The sequence below is a fragment of the Miscanthus floridulus genome, chromosome 19, assembly GCF_019320115.1.
Source record: "Miscanthus floridulus cultivar M001 chromosome 19, ASM1932011v1, whole genome shotgun sequence".
Lineage (NCBI taxonomy): Eukaryota > Viridiplantae > Streptophyta > Magnoliopsida > Poales > Poaceae > Miscanthus > Miscanthus floridulus.
The window spans coordinates 73,336,167-73,351,460 of NC_089598.1; the positions used below are offsets into that span (position 1 = coordinate 73,336,167).

A 15,294-nucleotide genomic window follows, 5' to 3' on the forward strand; every position below is an offset into this window, starting at 1 on the left:
ATAAATTGAACACCTGGTTAATCACCTTGCATTGAGTTCAACAATAGTTGTACAATAGTGATAGATTTTTGTCTGACACATCAATTGATACTTGGATGTACTAGCATTTACATTTCAATAAATTGAACACCTGGATAATCACCTTGCATTTAGTTTAACAGTAGTTGTACAAAAGTCATAGATTCAGTTTGATACATCATAAATTGATACTTGAGTCTACTACGGTGAACTAAGCAACTTGCCAATGAACATGCCAAGAACTAGGGCAAGTACAAAATAGGTGAAAGAAGAATAGGAAGCACATTTCTTTCTCAAAGGTACAAAATCTTCCATCATCTTTATTAGAACCCTGGCCATTTTTTCAATATGTGGCATAATCTCTTCCTCCTCCCATAGATGTTCTTCATTTGTTGTAACATTGGCCTCCGCCTTCAACTCCCAAATCTTGTTACGTAAATTCAAAATCAAAGTCCTCAGAAATTTTCAATATTAGGGATCATGCCACTTAAAGAACCCGCAATCTAAGTTAGGCTACAAAAAAACCAAATTACTATAAGTACAACGGGATTTCAGCATTTGCATTGTGAAAATAGAATGAACAAGAAAGAAATCGAGTTACATTATTTGCCCTACAACATCTGTGGTAGCGACGTCCCGGGTTTCCATCACTCCACAAAATCCACTGAGGCATCTTCCAGCTGCAGCAACACAAATGTGGTGGTTGGTATGTGTAGGGGTAGTTCTCGAAACGGCACGGGTGGCCCCCTCCCATTGTAGCCTCCTCCGTTGGAAGTTGGTGTTCTTCTCTTGACGACGCCCTGGGATGGTGCTGACCACTAGGAGGAGTTGGAGCTAGATGCAGCCATGGAGTAGTCAGGGTTCAATGTGTCCACACTCTGAGTGAAAAGGTCGTCCTGGGTCTTTTGTCTATTCTTTTGCCTCCCACCAAGGCACTAAAACGTCCTTCAAATCCCTTGCACTCCCGCCAAGATGAAATGATGTGTCACCGCTGGTTCAGGGTACTATTCACTTATAGAAGAAGGCCTATTTTGGGTCCTCTATGCTTACATAGAGGTGTAAACGTGGACCACAATTAAGACCAACTAATTCAATTAACAGTTCAACCGAAGTAATCGTTCAACGATTATGCAGTACTCATGCATACTAATCTAGAGGTTTCATCAGTACATATAAACTTCATTAACATAAAAATTTCATAAATTCTAAGACTTAATGTTGGATGGGTAGGCTGTTGCTAATGTACTTAATTGGTTGATGCAGTCCCAAAAGCCAAAGGTAGTGAACCATAGCGAACATGACAACATCTCCGTCCGTGGACACATTGTATCTATAAAGTATGTCTACTTCCTGTCTAGCCCTGTAAAGCCCAAAATCTCTCCACAAACAGGGTCTTGAACGATTCTTGTCAAATTTTATGGTCCGAGAAGGTGACAAATAGTGGCATCAACAATCAACAGTCGGTCCAAGTGAATGCTCCGTCCCCAAGTAGCAAACAACATCATTTGGGGTCCTGGTGCCACCCCTAGCCACCAAAATGCAAGGTTGCTCATATTGAAATGGCTTCTTCTGAGGTAAGACATCTGTTGCAATGAAAAAATTCCTAATATAAATAAAACTAATATCGAACCCAAAACCAATTGGAACCAAATGCAAAAAGGGGGTGACCGAATCCATCTAACCTTCACAGGGCGTTGTCCACGACAAAAATGCAAGGTTCTCAAGGCAGGGCAAGTATAGGTGATGGGTCAAAATGAAGATGAAGCAACGGGTGGAGAGAATGAAGATGAAGCAACAACGGGTGGGGACAAATAATGGTTTCGTATTGGGGTTTTTAGTTGGTCGAACCACCGCCAAGGTGCCAACAGGACCCAAGGGGAGTTGGGAATGGGCTAGGCGCTTCTAGGTTTGTTGCCAAACGGACGGTCTAGATTGATCAGCAGCGAGAGAAGACGACATAGGATAAGTTAAACAATGTCCGTATTAAGCCGACCATTGCCATGCTAATCCAACGCTATAATATGCCGATTATCAGCGGTTAAACTGCTTTTAGATTCTCTTAGAATCAACCGCAACCGTGCATGATAGTTTTTTCCTTTTCATGTAGCACCCTAGTGTTAAGCATGCATTTGGCACTTGCATTTCATGAGCACAAGCATCATCCAAGTATTCATGAGCGTGAGCATATGAAGTTTCATTTCATTCACCTTATCTATATCACATGTGATGTTGATCATATACATGCATATGCCTGTGATCATGTGTGACCAATACAAGAGATGGTTGTGAGGTCACAAAAACACCTTAGACACATCTAGGATGGAAAATGGAGCCAAGTTTATATTCATGAGTTGGTCCAAAAATGCCTCTAAGTGTTAGTATTGATAGAAATGCCATTATTAAGTTGCTTGTTTGACCTAACTTGACTAAGTACTTAGAGAGTTTGCATGGCAATGGGCGCTAAATAAAAGTTGTGATTCATGTCATGTAGAACAAACTTTGTTTAAGGACCCAGAGCTGAATCAGTGCCTAGCTTAGTCAAATAAAGCTCCCAATTTGCAACTTAATGTTGTTTGTAACTTAGAAAATTTTGCTATCTAAAGCTGGTTTCCAATTTCAAAGTAGCCCACTTTGGAGCTTTGTAAATTGAAAACCATGGTGAATTTGATAAAACTTTTTAAAGCAAAGTTGTAGATCTCGTGCAGCTCTACATTTATAGCAATGAAGTTTTTACAAACTTGGCATGGATTATGAGGTAATTAGGCGCAAAGTTGCTCCATCAATCGGCCTAATCGAGCTCGCTGGTTCAGAGTTCACTGCGGTAGTGGCCGACCGGCCGAAGGCCGTGGCCACCGTGTGGATGGCATGTGCCGTGATCGCCCCCACTGCCATCGTGTTGGCGTGCCAAAGGGTGAAGACAAGGTGTTGCTACCTCCCCCTCACCCATTTGCGCCCTTTGCCCCTCTGCTCTCCCTCCTGCAGTGACAACAGCAGCGCACACCGCCGTCGCCATCACCGTGCACCTCCACTGTGCTCGCGCGCCGTCCATGCCGCACCACCAACCAATCCATCTTGCCCACAGCTTCACCACCATCTCCTCTACCTCCTCGACACACCATTATAGCCGTTCGAGCCCAGGTGAGGCCATATTGCGCGTAGCCATTGCCACCATGGCCATGGTGCACCGCCGAGCTCAAGCTCACCCATGGCCAGCCATCTCCACTGCTCCTCCTGTCTTCCTCTCATTTGGTCCATCATCGCTTTAGGTCATAGAAGCTCACACCGTAGCTCATTTAACCGCCACTGTAGCAACCATTTGGGAACACACATCTAAGCCATGTGCATCTGCCATGGCCACGAGTTCAAGCTCACCGTGGCTGGCCTTGACTAGACCCCATCATCCCCCTCTAGCATGTGTTTCCACATTGCCATGAACCCTAGCACCATCCTTGAAGACGGAGACTTGCCTTCAGCAGTCGTCTCGTCGGAACGGGAGGTGACGCCGCTGTGCGCTCGCACCGCCATGCCACCATGCTTACGGCTGGAGCACACCGCCGCTTCGCCATAGCTTTGACCTAGCCCTAGAGCTCCGCTAAGACCTGATGCCATATCCCCGCTCACCTGGCCGTGTCATCATCGAAGATGGCAAGTCCGCCACCACGCGCCGCCGCTGAGCCACCATGGTCGCTAGTGTGGTAGCTCCGGTGAGCCGCTGAGCCAACCAAGCATACTAGTCGATGCGCGAGGGTGTGGGGGACACAACGTCGGTGACCTCATCGTCGGCGAGTTTGCCGCCGGTCAACCGTGTGCTCTGCTCTGTGTGTCTGTTAGGTGGCGTTGAATTGACTGTGGGACCCGCACGTCAGTCACTGTGGGTACATTGGACCAGGTGTACGTAGCGTATTTCGGGTTTTTGAATGTTTTCTTTATTTATTTCACAGATTTTGTAGCAAACTTGTAAAAATAATATCTGGAGCTAGGAGTGTCCAAATTGAGTGAGCTAAATTTTGTTGGATTCATCATGAAGTTTAATATTTGATAAAAATATTAAACCTACTATTTGGGGTAATTTTCTAGAGGAATTAAATTAAGCTATTTAAGTGCTTTTAAAATAGTTTCTATCTTGTAAAATGCATAACTTGAGCTAGGGAATTGTTAAAAACGTGATTCTAATTTTGTTGGTCTTGTGTTGACATGATCTAGCTAGGAAAAATACTATACCTATAGTAGGAATACTTGAAATATGGTATTGCTATTTATCCTTGATTAATTGCTAGTTTCTGGTGAAATTAATTGGGGTAAATATACATAACTTATGATCATGCAAATTTTTACACAGTGTTATTGTGCTAGGATAAAAGTAGAAAAAATATGAAATCTGTTGTTTGACACTTTTCACTAGGCTAGACTATTTTTGCTAAAATAAGCCTATGCAACTTGTTATTTTTGTAGAGGTCGCTATACTTATCCAAATGACATCAAATTTGTATAGTAGACTATTGGGGTCATGTGTAAGCTACTGTAATGTTGTCAGAATTTATTGTGCACTAGAAATAATTATCCTTTAAATCACCTTATTGTATAAGGAAATTAATAAAGAGGTATAAATAAATTAATTGGGCTTAACCATGATGTTTTCTATGGTGCTTGTGATATATATGATCTGTTGATATTAGTAGTTGTGCAAAAACTTAATTGGCTATAGGTAGGTAGTTAATTATTGCTTTATAATTCCACTGGAGGGCTGCATGTGTAGTTCCTGTTGTGGTGACAATCGTGTGATGAGAATTATCTTTTCTGTGAAACTTGTTAATAACAAAGTTGTAGATCATTTTATAAGCTTTCTTGAAAGTCCAAGATCATATTATTTGAATGTGTAAAACTCCAGTTATGGTCTAAACAAGTGGCTACTGTCTTGTAGTCCAGAAAATGTTTTAAATAAGTGTTTGTTTAATTACTAGGATCGCCCGAAGGAATCACCCTCCTAGAGTTCGAGGCCAAAGAGGAGGAGAATCAGGAGGCACCACAACAGGTAGCTCCTAAAAGTGAGGAGCATGCTCTAGAAGAACTACCGGAGTGCCCTGATTATAGGCCTACATCTTTTCTGAAAGACAAGCCTCCGAGCATTCTAAGCCTCCTATATTTTTACAAATATCAACTTGAGTCCTTTCATGTTTGATGCATTCAGTTATAGGAGTTGATTGGAAACTCTTGATGCATATAACTTCCTTGTCTAGACATATACCTTGAACCCTGTGTAGGTCCAGGATCGAATATATGCTTAGCCATGCATAGACCGGTAGAAGTTGAGTGATTTCCTATCACCTACGAGATATAGGTGGATACCGAAGCACGGTTGCCTATATTTTATATTGTGGAAAAGAAGCATAAGATAATATAATTGGAGGCCGGGCGGAGTCTATGTGTAGGTTGACTCATGTGATTCCATTTGTGCCGATTAAGGATCGTACCATTGCTGACACTTCTCCTGAGATTGAATGCATGTCTCTCACTTAGCTGGTCAGATAACTCATTTCGATCGCGAAGCCGAGTAGCTCAACTCAGGCTAGGCCTCATTCTGTTAGAGTGCGCACACTGGAGGTAGTAATGATTGACCTGGCATCCGGTAGTGTCCCTAAGGGTGCAGCGCTGATCGAACTCATGAAATGTGTACCTGAGTTGTACCAAAGATGATCTAAGACTATCTTGGTGCAGGTATGTATGGGTTTGTGTTAGGAATAACTGCCCAGCTGGTGGCAACCGATTCAAATCGCCATCTCTCCCTGATAATGAGAAACTCGACTAGCTCCAGCATCGTAGTAATTGAACTATGGAATTTGATGGTTATGATGAACATGGGAATGTGACACCGGCTATGGTTATTATTGTTATGCTACCTAATCATACATCAAATGTTTGGCATATGTTAGATGTTAATCTAGAGATGAATAGCTATAATTAACTTGGAATCAAATTATAAAATGTATAGTTCAATTAGTGGCTTTTATGCAAAATGTTGTCAAGCCAGCTCCAATTATAAAGCCTTGCATAATCCTTAAAGTCACTTTATTTTTGGTTTATGACGGGTAAGTCTAGCTAAGTACCTTCTCGTACTTAGGGTTTATTTCCCACTTGTTGCAGATGGCATGGTATATCATGGGTATTGTAAGAATTGCTTCTCTCCCACCATGGACAAGGAGTAAGGCCATGGGCAAGGCTCTTCTAAGTTATCTAATCTCTCATGCTTTTGTTGGAATGGATCACGAACTGGCATGTATTTGAACAAGGGTGTGTAATGTTAGTTTGAAAACTATATTTGCTTCTACTACTGTATTTGAACTTGGTATTGTAATAACTCTTTTCGTACTTCGATGTATGTTGAACTATGGTGAACTTATGTAATATGTGGCTTGTATGATGAATCATGTATGATCTTGGTTGTGTGTTGGATTATTCGAGATCCTTCATAATATTCGACGGACTACCAGGTTTATATGGGCTCAAGTATGATAGTGCAATCGCTGCGGTGATTGCCATTGTACTTGTGCTCTTATAAATTGGTCGGTTCTACCACATTTCATTCACAAATATACAGAAAATTAAAAGACATTCATCGAGAGATCAAATCCGTGCACTAGCACTTGTGAAGTAGTATTGGAAAGAACTTGCTTTTCATTTCATATAAAAAAGGTGACATTGAAGAGTCAAATTTGTGCGAATAGAATTTTTTCATTGATTGATTATATATATCTAACATATAGATACAATTTGGATGAGTATATGATTGTACTCGTCTAGAAGCATAATAACTAACCTAAACTATTAAAACTACTTATACTAACTATAAACTACTTAATCTAAATATGTGATCCTCTTGCAGGGAGGATCATGCTCGCCTTGCTCGCTTGGGAAGAGGTGAGGCGAAGTCAGAGTCATTGGAGTCATCGTCGTCATCTTCAACGTCGGTGTCGGCATTATCCTTGTGCTCCTCATCCTTCTCCTCTGGGTCCTCCTTCTTGGAGCTCCACGGAGGACTATAATCAGACATCCCATCGTCAGAGGAGATGTTCTCCTTGGAGGAGTGGTGGGAAGGCAATTCATTCTCACTGGACGACGGGCTGCTTGGAAACTTAATGGGGCTGTTCGACATTTTCTTTGTATATTGGAGAAGGGGATGATGGATGAAGAAGAGGGGTGGTTTCAGATGGCACTAGGCTTGATGTATATGTACAGTAGTGGGTACACGGCTCTTAGGCTTCAGGCGGCGGAAGTAATGGTGATTTGATGGCCTTGAAAGTTGAGGAAATTCAACACTCACGCTGAATTTACCGCCAGTTGACCAAATGCTACTTTAGGGCCAGCGGGTAAAATGCGTATCCCAGTCGGGTTGACTTTTCATGCGATGGAGGAAATGCAACCCCAATACCACTGCCGCATCTATCGTTATCCTGTCAGTGGTAGAAGTCTAAACTACCGGTTTCAGTCCTAGGAGGCCTCGCTATCGTTCCAACCGACTGTGCAAGTATCGCACCATCGCTTCTATCGCTACGACAGTGAAAGTGGCAACAATGATAAATCAATTTGTAGTAGTGATGAGGTGTGTGGCCCCTCCAACTCGGGCATTGCTCCTTGCCCTGGGGACGCAAAATCTAGATGCCAGGGCTCAAATTCGATGCCCCCTATTGCCACCACCGCCTTTGTCTTGACAACAACCGCAGACACCGCACCAAGCTGGCCTGTCGCCCTGGCCACCATCGTAGCACCCCTGGCTGGTCACTGCCACCATAGCCAAGACCATGAGGGAAGGGGCATGCAAAGAGGAGAGCACCGCCCCAGCACCTGCATGGACCACCACCGCCGCTGCAAGCCCCAGCCGTAGCCGGCTCCTGGAGGGACCCAGCAGCCGCCACAGCAGCCCTGGTTGGCCGCCGCCACACCAGCCAAGGCAGTGAGGGGAGGGTGCACATGAAGGAGAGAGGAGTCCACCCCTAGTGCCCCTAAGAGTCCTGGCCGCCACCACCGCTGCAACCACCGCCAGCCGCACGTCGCCTAGCCTAGGAAGGGCAGATCCAACAACTAGGGTCCTGGATCTGTCTACTCGGGCACCAGATCTGGCTGCCTGGGAACTAGGCTGGTGGCCACGGCCGTCGCTGCCATGCCGTCAAGTCCTAGAGCAGGGAACATGCGGGGTAGAAGAGAAGAAGCCTGCCACCATCCCATGCGCTAGCTAGGGCACCAGTCGGTGCCACCGTAGCCGAGGCAACCCACGGCACTCAGTCATGTAGGGACCGTCGGCCCACTATCGTGCGCGCTGCTGTACACAAGGGAGGGAGGGATGGCCCCACCATTGGCATCTTGGCCAGTTGAGCGACCCTACTAGTGGTCAGCTCTGGCGGTAGCGCTGGTTTTCGGTCGGTTGCCTGTGCTGCCCGCGTGGGGGTGACGCTGGGCATGAGCTGGGGAGATGAGTTATCAAGCTATAACTAGGCCAACTAATTGCCTTTGGTACCAGTCCTTCATTACCTGATTCGATGCAAGACCTCTTTGTCTTTATATAGTATAGCCTGGCATATACAACATATTTATATATACAGCGTGCCTAGCATCCGGACGCCCACCCTTGCCTAGCCCGCGCTTGCCTGTCCGCACCTGCTGTTGTTGCGCTCCTGCCTGCTGTGCTGCTTCGTATGGTGCACGCCTACTGGTTATGTGGGACTGACGTGTTGTCCTAGCTGAACTACAAGAGCTGGCTTTTTTCATGTTCGCTGATCGACTGTCTAATCTTGGTACATACATGCTATGCATGTAGGTTTACGATTTAACACCATCACACACTCCATCGAGAATACATTTTTTGTGACATGAACACGTTACAAGCACTTTGGTTTACACAAATATCCCAAAACTGATTTTCATCAAAATTGTACGCACGCTGTGAATAGCTGCAGATCTCAAAACCAAACCCGTATGACGCTGTGCAGTATGGATGACTGTATAGGCAAACACTCGGCAAAAGTCCTGAGAACTGATGCCCAATGAACGACAACCAATATTCTTGTAGGCAGAGTTGATAAACTTCTTCTTTATGATGTCTTCCTTCTTCTTTCTGCCACCGAAGAATGAGGAAGACAGATCTGAAACTTATTCTTTCTAGTCTATCATTGTGGCCAGATCTAACCACAATAAAATGGAGAAGAGATCGGAAAAAATTATTCCATGATGGCGACACCATCTCCGCCTTGATGTCGCTATCCGAAAATAAAAGTCTCAATGTCGTCAAACCGGTGAGGATGCTGACGTCGTAGTTGTTGCCCACATCTTCAATAGAGTTACCATGGAGAAAATGATTCCACCCTGCCCTCTCGCCGTCACCGAAGAAGAGAAGGAAATAAATCCCCAAAACCAAGAAACTTGGCATGGAGGGACCCTAACCCTAGAGACACGATCTACTAGGAAAACTTTTTAAAAACGATGGATCCCCACTCCCTCCGGCCTCCGGCGATATACTGGAGGGGGGTGGGAGGAGGACCAGCGGTGGTGAAGGCGAGGGCGGCAGCGGCGACACGGAGTCGCAAGACCCTAGCGGCGGCTTTGGCAGCCTTACAACATATTGCCGAATAAAATAAGCTCCACCATCGAGAATACATATACAGTACTGTGGGAGTGAATCGAAGCTGTAGCGTTGCATGCTCATGCACGTGGGGACCACCCATGCTTCGCGCGCATGCAGGGACTGCCAACGCCCGCGGGGACCACCTCTGCCCGCGCTTGCTTCCCATGCCTGCTAATAAAAAGACTTGCAACATGGAGCACTTGCTGCAACATTTGAAACATATGCTTGCAACATGTGAAACATTTAGAACGTAAGCTTGCAACATATGTGGGCTATTGCAACATATACAACACATAGATAAAAACACTTGCAACATACGTATGAAACAGGTGAAACATTTGGAACATACACTTACAACATATGTGTATAGCTACTGCAATATATGGAATATCCAGATAAAACACTTTTTAACATACGTCTGAAATAGCTGAAATATTTGAAACATACACTTGCAAGATACGTTTATAGCCATTATAACATATGCAATACCGATCTACTTTTGCAATATACAGATTAAACACATGGAACATCGAGATAAAACATATATCTGAAAAGTATGAAATATAAGGAGCTCGACGTCAGCGCGGAGCTCGATGCCATGGAGTGACGTGGAGGTCGCCGGTGCGAGCTCATCGGTGGCACAGACCTCGACAGGCGAATGGAGCGCAGCCACGGGGGAGACACGGTGAATCCGTGTCATTTTCTAGTCTTATGTCACCATCGCTACCTATTAGTCTTGCAGCTCACCTTTAGCCCCTGCGGGCGGGGCATACACGGCGCGCGCAGGGGTTCACGACACGCAGTGCAAGTGGGCGGCGCGGCGTGCAGCGCATGCGGCGTCTGGAAGGACGCCGTATAGTTATCATTATTGTTATATATAAGTTACCTAAATAAAGTAGAATAAGTGGTCAGTAGACTTTGTTCTTAACGATTTGATCAGAATGGAAAACAACTCGAAACGCATCTAACGGAAATATATTTCCAATCAGATGTTATTTCCCAACGGATTTTTCCATGTGCAAGCAGATTTTCCTTCATTTGCCCATCACCACATTGTTATTCTCCGCCAGGAAAGAAAACTGCAACGTACGGGCATCGACATGCTCGTCGGTCTACGTCTACTCATGTTCATGGCCGTGTGTTGGCTGGAAGGACGCCGACGTCTCCATCGCTGAGGTTGTCTTGGACTCTTGGTGTGGTGCTCACTGCCTTCCGACGCGTGCCCAACGCTAGGAAACTTGCGCGGCAACTCCAGTGGGACGACGGCCCCATATGGGACGAACCGTTCGCAGGACATCCGACTTTCGAGGAATGCGCGATCTGCCTCGGCAAGGTCGGGGACGACGTGTTTGTGACGAGGCGGCTGCCGGCTTGTCAGCACCTATTCACAACTATGGATGAAAACCATACGAATATTTTTCGACCGTATTCGAGATCGAATCCGTTTAGAGAGGTTCAGGTATGTCCATATCCGAGTCTGAATATTCAACATCCGATAGCGTATCTGTATCTAAATACTTAAATCGTATATTTATGATGTCGATATCTAATCGTATCCTATCTAGCATGGTTGACTATCCATATTCGAATCTGAACAGAAATGTAAAAACAAATATAATATTATTGATATCCGTCCGTATCCGATACGTTTTCATCCCTATCCACAACCATTGCATCGTTCGGTGGATGCGCGTCTGCCCCCACATGCCCCATCTGTCAGCGCAGCGTGCTTGCGAGTTTCGGGAGCTGATGCAAGGCATAATAATCTGTCTGGCTGGACTTTATTTTTCGATGACAGCCTTCTCCTTCGCCTTGCTTTAAATATAGATTTATCTTTTGCCAGGACGATAAATGCTATTTCTTTTGGTTTACTGTATTGCACTGAAGTCTTACAATTACAAATATGTGCACAGTACATTATCCTGGCATGCGTATTCATAATACTGCGAACATGTAAATCCTTCTTTTTTCCTCTTGGACTCGAATTTGCATTGCTTAGGCAACCAAGAGGTTACCTAGTTGTTCGACTGACCAGCCACTGGTTAGGAATAGGGGCCAATATATATATATATATATATATATGGAGAGGCTATTCAGTAGCCAGCTACAGAATAAGTTATTCTGTAGCCACCTCCATTTACCATAATTTTATATACTAATTTACGATAATGTCAATATATATTTACTATAGTTAGGTTACTATATAACACGGGGATATATATATTATAGTAACTCCTTACTAAGTGGTTTACTACAACGTTATGGTAAATATCCCCGTGTGTTATAGTAACCCAACTATAGTAAATATATATTGACATTATGGTAAATTAGTATATAAAATTATGGTAAATAGAGGTGGCTACAGAATAACTTATTCTGTAGCTGGCTACTGAATAGCCTCTCCCTATATATATATATATATATATATATATATATATATATATAAAAGTAACATAACCTCGATTCTACAAGAAAAAGATTGATAAGACTTGTCCCCAAGTTTAAAGGATCTACTGACCCAGATGAATAAATAATTCGGCTTCCTCATATCACTGTTGCCACTATGTTGAGGTATAAGAGGCTGAAACGGGTGGTGTTCACATGTGCTAGCAAACGGTGTGGAAGAAGCCAAGAAGTGCCAGGATGCTGTCATCCCCACGATTCCATCGTGGCGTTCACAAAGGGCACGCGGTTCTATTTTTTATTCAAATGCTTTACACCCTACTTATATTGAAAGCAAGGGATAGTTCTATCGTGGTGCTTCCTCAGCACTCTCAATCTCAATTCTCAGATGACACCGAGTTTCAAAGTTGAATTCAAGGTCACAACTGTGATGACGGGAGGTCAGCACACGCACCTGAAGTAGCAGCGACAGAGACAATTCGCAGGTTGCAGAAGACCATTCGTTGGGGAGAGGCGACGAATGCAAAGTAGCCCATTTTGGAACAAGGTTACGACGATATGGTGAGGGTGGAGGTTTAGGCGGAGTCACCAGATGGGTGAGGTGGGATGCTCACCCCAGCCACCGGTTGGTGATAAGAGCGTCTCTAACAAAGACCTTAACCTTAATAAGGTCTCCACTTTTCTTTGTAGGATGAGAGAAAAAAACTTAATCCAACAGGATCCTTTTAACTCCGCTCAAATTTCTCCCGTTAGTTCCATCTCCGGTGTGTAGGGAGCTCCCTACTCTACAATTTTTTCTCGAGAAAAGTTTTCAACTCCTCTCCCACACTCATTTTGTTTCCAAGCATCCTCTCTTCCATGCCACCACCCTACTCTCTCTCCAAGATGACACCACAACCCTCCGCTCCCCTCCTGTTGCATGTCTTTTTGTTTTCAACGGACTCTCTCCCATGCTGTCACCGTACTCCCATCTCACCGAGCCGCCACCTAGAACCCTCCATTTATGTGTCCATCCTAACAACGAAGAAGAAACATCGTCGTCCTCTATCTCTTTGTCCATCCTAACGGGGAAGACGTGACCCTCTATGTCCATCCAAATGGGGAAGACATGACCCTCCATCTCCGTGTCATCTAAACGGGGAAGAAGTGGTGTTGCTGCTCTCTACCTCTATGTCCATCCAAACGGAGAAGAAGCAGTGTCGCTAGAACAGGTTCCAATGTTGACGGAGCCATCCTTTCCCTCTCTTGTTCACTGTCCACTACCTTACTGTCTGCCTCCTCATCATAGGCATTATATTAATTGTATACACTACCACCGAACAGGCAATCATTGTTGGACTATCACTGCCGGTTGTTTTTGGAATCAATAATGATAATGTATCACTGTCAGTTCGACCCACAGTGATAGTCATACAACCGGCAGTGGTAGGTGGGCTTTCACTGTCGATTCATGGCTATAACTAGCAATGACAACCATGAGCTGGCAATGAAAATTTAACTATCACTGCCAGTTCATGGTTGCAACAGGCAGTGATAGGCTTTTTCACAAAAAATCATAACTTTTTCATGTGAAGTTAGGTCAAGATAGACTTTATACCAAAATTGTAGAGTTCAAAGAGATGAAAGCTTGTGGTTGATAACTTTTTAATTTCAGATGGTTTATATCTCTAAATATTCAATTTATGTTCTCGGATTGGATTTGAGATGGTTGACAAATGCAAATGGAGAAAAAGTTAACAGCAACTCGACGAGACCTATAACTTTGTAGTTAACAAGTTTTTCATTTGAGATCGTTTAGAGTGTCAAATGTATAAATATAAGATTTGTAAATGCGTAGTTAAAACAATAGCATCAGTTATATATATAATAAGTGTTATGCACCTCAGATGGTATGGATGCTTGAGAGAGTGTTGAATTCCTCAATTTGAATCTTGCAAACACATTTTTTATCACTGCCTTTTTTGGGCTAGACCCGGAAGTCATAGCATGATATCATTGTCATGTGAATAACCAGCAACGATCGGCAAGCCTATCACTACCCATTAGGCCATTACTCCCGGCCGGAACCATTTGGATAGTGATGCCAAATTTAGACCCGACAATGATGCATTAATCTGGTGTAGTAATATTGTATTGATTGTTTACCACACAAAGATTAAAATAGGGAATCAATTTGCCTCCAATAAATTATCTTTGGCATCTTGTTTTAATTTATGTTCCATATTTGCTATGTCAATTTCAATATGTTTCTTTGTCAAATTAAGGTGAACACATTGCCATGGCTTCTAGAGAAGAAATTTGGACACACATGATATCTATGTTGATGAAACTTCATTGTCAATGCCAATTGAAACATTTGATACCCAACCCAGTACACAGCCTAGTTCAATTGAATTATAATTTAATCCCAGAGCGCGCTGATATGAAATTATTGTAACCCATTTAAACTTTTAAAAGAAAAATGGCCAGTTGCAAATCCTAGTAAGTGCAGACATTGCCACATGTGGCTACATCGGTATGGCCGGTGTAGGCGCCTAAAGTACAGTAAAATCGTGCGCTATATATTGGAGAAAACGAAGCACGTAAATTACAAGGAGGGAGCTTGTCAGCACCGATGAGCGATGAGTCAAATCTGACTGTTAACAGGCTGTCACACTTGTAACTGAGGCAATCTAGAGTTCCGCTCCTAGCGAACTAATCGACACTAACATGCCTTTATCAGAAGCTGGGGCCAGCAGAGTTCAATCAGCTTCAAGCCTTCAATTGATCGTACATACGCCATGCCGCTCAAGCTCGCCATGATCGTCCTCCCTCCGTTGATGGTAACTATCGTGGTGCTGTCCCTGGTTGGCGCCTCTTGGGACGTCATGGCCCGCGTCACTTTCCTCCTGGTCGCCTTCCTCCTTGTCATAGGACTATGCGACCGCATGAGGCAACAGCCAGCTGCTGAGTCCATGGCCGCTCCTCCACAGGAGTCGTCGGCCCTCGGGCTTGGCGCGTCTGCCATCGGCAGTCTCCCAGTGTACAAGTACGAGAAGAAGAGCGGCGGCGGCAGTGACGAGTGCTCTATCTGCCTCGGCGAGATGAAGCCAAAGGAGACGGTGAAGCAGCTACCCATGTGCACGCACCTGTTCCACGAAGGGTGCATCGACCTGTGGCTGTGGTCTCACCGGACGTGCCCGGTGTGCCGTAGTCCTGTCATCGTGGCGGCTGCGCCGGCGAGCGTGGAGATCCATGTGCGCCATCAGGACAGTCGTTGA

At 44.4% G+C, this 15,294-nt stretch overlaps 1 protein-coding gene across 1 annotated transcript; it reads left to right on the forward strand.

Annotated features, from left to right (window-relative positions):
- The first annotated feature begins 14,814 nt into the window (after positions 1–14,814).
- LOC136526173 (RING-H2 finger protein ATL39-like) lies at positions 14,815–15,294 on the forward strand. The gene has a single exon (XM_066518931.1). It carries the CDS (start codon positions 14,815–14,817, stop codon positions 15,292–15,294), a length of 480 nt encoding a protein of 159 aa, XP_066375028.1.